The sequence below is a fragment of the Carassius gibelio genome, chromosome B7 (genome assembly GCF_023724105.1).
Source record: "Carassius gibelio isolate Cgi1373 ecotype wild population from Czech Republic chromosome B7, carGib1.2-hapl.c, whole genome shotgun sequence".
Taxonomy (NCBI): Eukaryota; Metazoa; Chordata; class Actinopteri; order Cypriniformes; family Cyprinidae; genus Carassius; species Carassius gibelio.
This window is the reverse complement of record NC_068402.1, coordinates 26,987,058-26,997,785: the sequence shown is the minus strand read 5'-3', so window position 1 is coordinate 26,997,785 and position 10,728 is coordinate 26,987,058. Positions and strand designations below refer to the sequence as shown.

At 38.4% G+C, this 10,728-nt stretch overlaps 1 protein-coding gene and 1 long non-coding RNA gene across 3 annotated transcripts in view; one reads left to right on the top strand and one right to left on the bottom strand.

Annotated features, from left to right (window-relative positions):
- m1ap (meiosis 1 associated protein) overlaps window positions 1–5,784 on the bottom strand; it is a 103,324-nt gene extending 97,540 nt beyond the window's left edge. Inside the window, exons 1-3 of one of the 2 annotated variants that reach the window (XM_052560948.1) lie at window positions 5,509–5,784; window positions 3,303–3,561; window positions 2,980–3,162 (exon numbers count right to left, since the gene is read on the bottom strand). In XM_052560948.1, coding sequence (XP_052416908.1) covers window positions 2,980–3,162; window positions 3,303–3,554 — 435 coding nt within the window. In that variant the 5' untranslated portion in view covers window positions 3,555–3,561; window positions 5,509–5,784. Of the gene's footprint in view, window positions 1–2,979; window positions 3,163–3,302; window positions 3,562–4,731; window positions 4,844–5,508 lie in introns of those variants that run through there. The other variant, XM_052560949.1, reaches the window with a different exon arrangement.
- Window positions 3,520–10,075, top strand: LOC127961726 (uncharacterized). Its single transcript, XR_008154496.1, has 2 exons — window positions 3,520–4,361; window positions 6,714–10,075. It is a non-coding gene; the product is annotated as an uncharacterized LOC127961726 (long non-coding RNA).
- The last annotated feature ends 653 nt before the right edge of the window (window positions 10,076–10,728 follow it).

Sequence of the window (10,728 nt, the reverse complement as noted above, 5' to 3'; positions counted from 1 at the left end):
CTTCTGCAGAAATGCGGTGGTCTGTCGTGGTGAAGGAGGAGCTGAGCTGTATGGCAAAGCTCTCGATTTACCGGTCAATCCACGTTCCTACTCTCACCTATGGTCATCAGTTGTGGGTCATGACCGAAAGGACAAGATCCCAGGATACAGCCGGCCGAAATGAGCTTTCTCCGTCTAGAGATAGGGTGAGAAGCTTGTCACTCCGGAGGAGCTCAGAGTAGAGCCGTTGCTCCTCCACATCGAGAGGATGTGAGAGCCAGTGGCTCTGGCATCTATTTCGGATACCTCCTGGACGCCTTCCCAGGGAGGTGTTCCAGGCACGTCTCACTGGGAGGAGGCCCCAGGGAAGACCTAGGACACGCTGGAGGGACCATGTCTCTCTGGGAATGCCTCGGGGTCCCCCCGGAAGAGCTGGAAGAAGTGGCTAGGGAGAGGGAAGTCTGGGCGTCTCTGCTTAGACTGTTGCCCCTGCGACCTGGCCAAGCGGAAGATGATGGATGGATGGATATATATTAAATCTAAATTTCACTTTCGCAATTACAAAAAATTTAAGGGTCCTACTAGTAGGTTTATTTTTCGTTCTTAATGTTTGCTTTAAAATGTGACCAAATATACAGTAACTTCTTCATGAGATTCATCTATATTTAAAGCTGTTTTGAAGTGAATGTGTAGCTGTCAGTCAACGGACCAGTGTGGATATTCACTGTATTTAGTAATCAAAGATTCTAGCCTACGTCTTGGAATATATCACCTAAATAAGAATTTTCACAATATATTGTCATATGAACAAGTAAGTAACAAGTCTGCCATGTTTTGTTCTGATCAACTGAGGAAAAAAGGATTACAATAAATCGCACTTCCAATATTAATTTAATCTAACGATCGATTAGCTCATATCACATCAAACCATGCAAACTATTGTTATTGTGTTACAATTAGAACCAAGAGAGAAACAGGAGACGAGAGATCCAAACGCAGTGTGGTATTTAATGGGTAATCAAAATCAGAATCCAACAGGCAGGGGTCAAAACCATAAATCCATCCAAACAACAAACAAACAGGGAAGGAACAGGAAATAGGAACTGGAACAGGAAACTCGGAAGACGAGGAAACTCGGAAGGCGAGGAACTGGGTGACGGAATGAAAGGACTACATCCAGACAAACAGAAAGGGACTGGTAAATATAGGGAGGATAATGACTAACAAGTGAAGACACCTGAGTGCAATTAACAGGAATGCAATTACTCTGATGAAGGGACAAGGCTTTGTAGAAATTGTAGTGCCTACAGTGAGGTGCCTATGGGGAAGTGAGACCACAAGTGGAGACCTTGGGAAACAGACCAGACAGCGTGACATTACCCCCTCCTCCATGGAGCAGCTACCAGATGCTCCACCCGAACCCAAGAAGAGACCAAGGAACACAGAGACCAGGAGGGAGGTGGAGTGGCGGAGGACCAGGGGGAGGGACGGAGGGCCAGGTAAAATGGGGAAACAGAGACAAGAAGTGAGACAGGTGTGGCTGGGGTATTCCACGGAGACCGATGTTGTAAATAAAATACAAACTCCCAGAAATTATAGGCGTCCATCTGCTCCATTTCAATTCGAGGAACCGGGTCATCCAGCCGGGTGTTGAAAGTGTCCTTTAGGGCCGCATCATTATATCCCATCCCCTCAGCTAGGGACCAGAACATTTGTGCCATGGCACCCACCTCACTGCCCTCTTGGCGGAGGGTGGTTAATTTTAAATATTTCGCCCTCCGCTCCACCATACTGGCTGGGGAATGGGAATGAAGTCCCACACCGCTGGATCTCGACATTGATGGAGTCCTTCTGTTACGATCGGAGACCCGGTAAAACGCAGGAGAAGAGAGATCCAATAGCAGTAGGGTTTTAATGGGTAATCCAAAGAGAAATCAAACAAGCAGGGGTCAAAACCAAAAATCCATCCAAACAAACAAACAAATAAATAAACAGGAAAAGGAACGGGAACAAGAACTTGGAAGAAGAGGAAACTGGGTGACGAAAAGAAAGGACTCCATCCAGACAAACAGAAAAGGACTGGTAAATATAGGGAGGATAATGACTAACAAGTGAAGACACCTGAGTGCAATTAACAGGAGTGCAATTACTGTGATGAAGGGACAAGGCTTTGTGGGAATTGTAGTGCCTACGGTGAGGTGCCTATGGGGAAGTGAGACCACTAGTGGAGACTCAGGGAAACAGAGACCAGACAGCGTGACATATTGTTATTACTTTATTCTCTAATAATTAATGTTAACAACATCATCATTGTATGACTATGAGTATGGTGTGTATTAGCATGTAGATTTCAATTTCTCTACAGTCTAATATCTATCACATCATTTGAATTTCATATTAAGAAATTATTTTAACCCAAAAAGCAAACTATGCTCCCACCGAACTGGTTGAATTAAGATACACATCTTGTGTAAACCCAGGCTATCTGTAATCAGAAGCACATTTAAAACTGGAATATAATTTAATTTAATCAACATGTTTCATATAATCTTTCTTGATTACAATCCACCATCAAAATGATTTTTTGACATTAAATTATTCCAGCTGCTGTGGGAATAAGCTATAATTAAATAATCCACCACATTGCAGGATCCTCACATGCGATAGCCTAGTAGCAAGGAAAACTTCTCTACGTTTACAGATGTGACAACGATGAAGTTCCATTGTCAAATTTCCCAAGAAAACCTACCCTTACCACTCAAATTAGAAAACATTATTTTAAATTAACTGTTGTAAATCGGGCTAAAGTAAGGCGATAGTCTTGAACAGTGGCTGGTTATGTACTTGCTCTAATATTTATTTTGGAACATTTTTAACCCAAAAAAGTTACGGAATGCAGCTTTAATTAAAAAAAAATACCTTTGGTGAACATGCCAAAATAATTTTCTTTCCAGGTAAGGAATGGAAAGCACTTTTAGTTTAGGCTGTGAATATTCTCACCTCCACACAGTTGCTGTTGAAGTCCCCATGAGCTGTATGACACATGTATTGTTTAAACTGCTGCAGGCTGTCCAGCACTGCCTGTTTAAGAAGTGCACCTCGTTGCCGAATGCAGCCCTCTTGAGGCAGAGAACGCAGCTCCTCTATACAGGACAGCAGACGTGTCAAATTGCCCTTAACTTGCTAGTGAAGAGAATGAGAATGAAAAGGTTAAAGGAAGACATCAGAAGAGAGATAAATATTTTTATTTGTCTATTAAAAACCAACCTACTGTACAGCACCTAGTCAAACATCAGTGTAAATACACTCATACTTATCCTCACCACAAAGGGTAAGAGACACTCCAGCTGTACACTGATGGCAAAGACGCTTAGCAGTGGCAGACGAGCAGGTCCCGCCAGACTGCTGGCAAGAAAAAAGAAATTCTCTATGGCCTGACACAGAATAGTACATGTCTCTGACCACCAGGGTGGCGAAGCATCTACTATCAACACACGAGAAGGCTGTCGGGTAAAAGATGATGAACTGCATGCTGGGAGAATGGACGAAGAGCAAGATCGGTTTCTGGCACTCATGGTTCACCTAACACACAGAGAGGAACATGAACATGGATGTAATTTTACTAGCTAAATAAAATAAAAATCTAGAAATATCACAGTAAAGGTACAAAGGGAATCTAATATTCATTCACTAATTGCCTTATTTACTGTTTTTCCAGATCCATTGTCAGTGATGCGCAGTCTGTGTGGTTGTTTTTTGATGATAAAATATCAGTCATTTATCACTTGCACAGGTTAGAGAGCTGAGTAGCTCAGTCAAAACCATACCCCTTCCTTCCATCACTAACAACTGAGATCAGATGGAGGAAGTGTTTGGAAACCCTTACTTTAAATTGATTACCGATATCTGTAATACAAAGTGTCATTTTATACCGTAATGCAGTGAATATTTCAAAAGAACACAGTGTCTTGTAATGTTACCAAAATAACATAAGAAGGAACATCAGGCTAAATCATGGTCAACAAGGCCAAGAAATGTCCTTCTGGGAAAAGAAGAAAGACTCCCTAGAAGTTATTTTTCCAAAGCTGTAAAACACAAGAGTGATATTGTCGGTCAAACTGGGGCAGATGGGGCAAATTGGTTAAATAAGGCAGCAGCTCTTTGCAATCTAAGGACTCATCAATGCTATCCCACTTGACAAGAGAGCTCTTTGAGCGCACAAATTCTGCGCCTCGGGCCTTTCCCGCCGCTTAAGCACGACACAGGCAACAAAAGACACTTTGTCTGCTCTAAAAAACAGCTCCACAGACTCGTTGCCCCTAGATGAGCAGAAGATAGTTCTGATGAGAAAATCGAGGAAGAATGACGAAAGAGGGGAGCAGGTGTTTCTTCAGTAATTCACTTAAGATAGTTTACTTAAGATAGATACTAGAAGTAGGCTAATGGTATGATACGGGTATTCACGCTCTCTCTCTGTCAGAAGGTGAATTTAATAGCGGGCCGCGACTTCGTTTGTTTACAGTGTGGAGATAACAAATAGAGTTGAAGTTAAATACAAGTTTATTTATTCATTATTTTTAGGGGTGTATTGTAGAAGTTGACATCTCCAGCAAACTGGGGTAACGTTAACTTACCTTTGATTGAGTTTCAAAAACTTAATTGGATTCTCCAAAATATAGGCGGAGTAATAAATATATGTATTATTTCTGACACTTGAAGTGGTTAAATTAACTACAAATTCTTTATATTTACCTTAAACTTGTTACAGACCGCAGAATTACCCAGTAAAGAACTGCACAGCTTAATCCATTTCCACGTTGACTGCCCTTCTCGACGTTGAATGAAATTCATTCATGAAGTGAACAAATGGCTCTATTGAATCGGATCTTGTAAATGAATCAATTTAAATTGGTTTGACTGAATCGGTCCAGTTCTCGAGTGAATCGTACATTTTAAACCAGTTAATTGAAAGTCGATTTTCCCATGGAGATGTAAATAATTGTATAATGTGAAATAATAATAATAATTATAATTACAATATTGTATTCCCTTTCTCTTTACATTTACCGAGGTCAATTTACAAAATAATAATAATATTTTTTTCTGCTTTTCTCTTTAAATTTACTGGGGTAACATTAAGATTATGATTATTAAAAAAAAATGCTTCAAAAGGCCATAGATTAGAAGAACTATTTTTGGTTCGACAAAGAACCATTCAGTCAAAGATTTTTAAAGAAACATCTCTTTTTTACCTTTTTATTATCTGAAGAACCTTTCACCACAAAGAACCATTTGTGAAACAGGAAGGCTCTTCAGATGTTAAAGGTTTTTTACGGAACCATTTAGACAAAAAGGTTCTTCTAGGGCATCATGATGCACCGTTATTTTTAAGAGTGTACTCCCCAGATGCTGTTTCACAATGTCCAAGTATAAGGGGCTAAGTCAAATTATGAAATCTAATCTATGCTGTTGTTCAGTTTCCTGCATGAATAAAATCAGTGATTTGCACAGGGATGGTTGCAGACTCACTTACTGAAGCCTTAAGAGGCTTTAGCTGAAGGCTGTCTTGTGAAATCAGTACTGACACATGAAGACACATCACCTCCTCGTTATAGGCAGGAATCAGCGTGAAGCTCCCATGTCTGTTTATTGGAGATAAGGGAAAGCAGGCAGAGGCTTCAATCCCAGTAGTGAGGTTGTTGCAGAAATTGGCAAAATGGAAATCCAAGCTTTGGAATGCTTGGGGACATTTCATCTCAAAACAGTGTAGTCCACAAGTTAGCAGGAAATGGCAACAGAAGATGTTTAAACATGGAGTTTGTTTTGATGTTTTGCACTGTGGGACTTACTTTGTCACTGTAACATGTTAACAGCCACCTGAAACAATTTAACCTCTAACGAAGCATTCCAGAAACCTCTCTTTAATTCCCACCAAAGCTGAACTCCGTTTCCCATGGCTTTAACCAATGAATGATATTTGTTATATTGGATATATATATATATATATATATATATATATATATATATATATATATATATATATATATATATATATATTTGCATGATATTTTTAATGTTAATTTCTGATGCAACCGTTATTATTACAGATATTACTTTTAATATCATGGGCAGAAGTGATTTTTATTTATTTTTTTCACTGAAAATATATTCAAATTGGACCAATATATAATTAAAGAAGAATGTTTCATGGTAAAAGTGAAGCAATAATAATAATAAAAAACTATTATGGTTTTTAAGCTAAAGTTGAAAGCAAGTAGATACTCTTTAAATTTTGCATAAGTTTGTTCAGCTTACTTCAGTTTTTCTTTCCTTAATTTTCTTGCCTCCTTATTAAGTGCAAGTAAAATGTCAAGGAAAAGTATAATCTCACTTTAAGGATATTTTTCAACAATAAGATAGGTAATTTAATAATTGAAAATTTTTGTTGATCTGTTTCTTTAAGTTTTTAAACTATACTCCCATAAAACAAGAAAGATAAAATATAATAAAAGGGGATAATTTATTTTTAATTACCTATATTTTCATTCTTAATTTTCACATTCTAAGTGTTTGCTTATCTCTTGCTCAGTATGAGCTTCATAATCTGAAATCTGTTTGGTCATCAACCAAATTACTAGATTTATATAAATTATTACATAAAGAAAGTTTTTGTGAGTTTGTTGTTTCTTATGTTGATGGATAGAGAATCCCCACCCATTTAATTGTCCCTTTAGCTTTCTGAAGATCTGGAGATCATCCTGGGACGCCGTGGTTAGCCCTACATTCTCCCATTATTAACTGGACCACCAATGAAGTTTTTCACAAGAGTGAGTACTGTTTCCAGAATTGCATCATCAAAACTTCTCCACTGCCACCTCATCTTCCCATATGTACTACCTCCATAGAGAACCCTGAACCCACTGAAACTCACATCATTCCCTCTGAGTATGGAGTGTCTTAGGCAGGCTGAACGCTTAAATCCTTGTCAGGGACGGTTGGCGCTGTTCTTCTCCTGTTTTCAGTTCTGTTACCTACCATCCAGGAACCAAGAATACTAAAATGTGAATACTAAATACCCTGTGCGTCTCCATCAATCCACCGAACGATCACTATTCTCTGAGATCATTCTCCATCCAGCCATCATTGTAGGCCTCATCCATTGGTCACTCAATGAAGGGAAAACCTATGTTCCATCCACTCTCTGCAATACTCTTCTGGACTGCACTACTGCACTCTTCTCCAGGCTCTGGACATCCAGGCAGCCAGCAAACCCTCTCGCTCCCCAAAACCCACTACTGGTGGCCCAATATGGCTAGAGAAGTTGATAATTTAGTCCAAGGAGGCTCATTCTGTGCCATCAAGTGTCCCCATCACCTGCCTCAAGGAGAACTGGTACAACTTCCCATACCATGCCGGCCCAGGTCCCACATGGGAGTCGACTTTGTCACAGACCTCCCAGAGTCCGAATCTCATGCATTATCATAGCTGTAGACAGACTATATTATAAATATAAGGAAATATTACTTACCTGTCTCTCTTCCTTAGGTCTTCTTCTGTGTAGTGACAGTATTTTTTATTATATTGATGCTTTTTTACCAGAAATATGAGTGCAAATTTGGACAATTGGTGATGCTAGAGAGTTTGATACATACACCAAATTTGCTATGGTTAATATTAAGACTGTCTGTGTGTGCCAAATGTAATAAATTTCCCTGAAGTAATGGCTGCCATAGACTTCAAGAATGGAAAAAAAGAAGATGAAGAAGCAGAAGAGTAATAAGAAATTTAACAAACACAATAGGTGCCTAAGCACCCTTTGTGCTTGGCCCCTGTATATACATAAAAATATAAATGTTCTAAAACAAAAACAGTAATTTCCAAGATGAAGTCCCATCTACACATTCAGTCAAGTCACCTTTATTTATATAGTGTTTTATACTATACAGAGAAAACAATTTATTTTAAGGTGTTCTTGTTACACGTTACATGAAACAATAAATTCTGCATAATTAAATGCAAGCAAGCCTAAACCAAACCCCAATCCAACCTGAGTAATTATTACTCAGTACCAGTGGTGGTTTCTCCATTAGGGCGACTGGCATAACCTTAACTTGAGAAACGACTGGTGGGAACAGTGACATCCAATAATATTTAAAAACAATTTTTAATTTAACAACTAGAAAAACTACTTTAATATCTTTATCAAAAGTGAAAAAAAAAAACATAGAGATAGGGACAGCTATGCCTTTGCCAACTGAACTTGATCGACATCAAGGCGAATGTTACCACAGCGCAGATTAATTCTATCATGTCATTGAAAGAAATACCATTCTTTTGTCGTAGCAATAAAGATAAATTACCAGTTAAAGAATTAGGACAACCAAGACCAGATTTAAACATCAAACAAGTATGTACAAAGGGTGGGAAGCCGTATAAATGAGGATTTTCGAGGACGTGGTATGAGCAGAGAAAAAGGATAGGCTACAGGTGTCACCGACATGCATCATGCATCAAACACGACGGAGCAATGATGCATATGGATAATAGGGAGCAGTGTAATATAAGTGAGTAATTTAAGTAAACAGTGTAATATAAGTGAGGAATGTGATATAAATGAGCAGTGTAATATAAGTGAGTTGTGGAAACAGTGATTTTCTGTGACTTCAGTTATTTCTTATTAAACTGAAATCAAAGAATTGTGCTGAATTGTGTTAACATGCATAAGGAGAGCAAGAGATTGATTCCTAATGTCAGTTTATTTTTAATTAATACTATAGAAGTTCAGTTTCCTTTACATCTTAAACTAGCCGTTAATGTATCAATTGAATGGGTGACCTTTCCTCATTAATCGTGCAAACATTTGGAAGACATTAGTAAACAGTCAATTTTTCATTTCCGAATCGGTCATGCTTAACACTTCAGTTTAAGATTTACTGTTCTTGACCTTATTTTCTAGCCCACTGCATGGCCTTCTGGGTAATTGCACAGGTCATTGCCTTTCCAAAGAAGTATTATCTGGGTACAGGTGTCTGCGGTGGATTCACAGTAATTTTGATGTTGTTATCTCACAGATCAAAATAATAATAATAATAATAATATTTTTGATCCTAAAAGGTACAGTGGGGAAAATATTTATTTGCTCCCCTGCTGATTTTGTGAGTCTGTAATTTTTTTTGTAAGTTTATTAAAAATTTTTAATTTAAGACACATTTCTTTGGCTAAGCATTCAAATAAAGCATTTCATAATCTTGAACTGCAGTTATATCTGATCAAATGCACATTACTATTCTTTAGCTTGGGTTAAACAAATTAATTTTACTTGGTCGGAACAGTAGCTATGCTAATTATTTCTTTTATTGTTTCTCTAATTATTTGTTTCTCTGTTGTCAACTAGGATTTACACAAGCTTCAGTCTGAATCCAGAACGCCTGGGAATAGATGATGCCAACCCCTCAGAGGACCTCAGATGATGCCAACACTGAAACACCATACAGAACTACCAAATGTTGCTATAAGTTTGATTTCATCATATAGTAATTGATGTTTATAGTGTTCATTGTCTGTTTGATTACATCTTTAATTGATTTTTCCGTACATTTCTTCAAAAACACATGGATGGTGATCTTGCGGTCATAGTCAGCATTTCTCTCCCTCCAAACACGGCAAGTCGACTTAATGCCAAAGAGCTCAGTTTTGGTCTCATCTAACCACAGCACTTTGTCTCAAGCCTTCAATTAAGATGTTCTTTGGCAAACTTTAAACAGGCCTGTACATGTGCCTTCTTGAGCAGCTGGACCTTGCTGGCGTTGCAGGATTTCAGTCCATTGCGACGTAGCGTGTTACCTAATGTTTTGCTTGGTGACTGTGGTCCCAACTGCTTTAAGATAATTAACAAGCTACTCCCATTTAGTTCTGGACTGATCCCTCACTTTTCTCATCATCATCCTTACCCCATGAGGCAAGATCTTGCGTGGAGCCCCAGACCGAGGCCAATTGATGGTTATTTTGAATTTCTTCCATTCTGAATAATCCACCAATAGTTTTCTCCTTCTATAATAATAATAAATAAATAAATAATGCTTACATTTTGCTTAAAGTATCTATTGTGTGGTGGATGTCTGTTTTTCTTACATGGAATATAGCATCCAGCTATAGAATTGTGTGTACCTATGTTTGCATGCATTTTAAAATATATATATCTGATGACAGTTACATCCTCAGTTGCACTGAATGGTTCTATATAGTGTGAAAGGAAGCACTAACAGGACTGCCAACTAACTTGGAAGCTAAGCAGGTTCCCCTCATTATCCTATTCATGAGTCTGTTGCACGCTGCCTGATTATGTTGTTAGAGAATGGAGGTGAGAAGGCAGAACCGAAAGGAAAATGGAACATTTTCACCTTTTCCGATAAAAAATTATTCTGTATGACAAAAGCTTTTGAGGTTTTTGTTTTTATAGAAAGTCTAAATGGAAACCACATTTAAAAAGACACATGTAAATACAGTGCTCAATTTCCCCCCCCCCCAGAATCGCAGTGCTTCGGTTTTCCTTTGTGTTTCTTTTTCAGTCACCCTCTGCTCACTCCCCTCAGAAATCATCAAGTGCCTTTGAGAGAATCAAGGGTCTTCACAATTGCAATTGGTGCAAGTATTTTTTTTTAAAAACCTAATCCAGTCCTGTTGTCATGGAAATACTCCTCTCAAATAGAGCTTTTGAAAAGTCTTGCATGAAAGATGATTTTGAGGGGG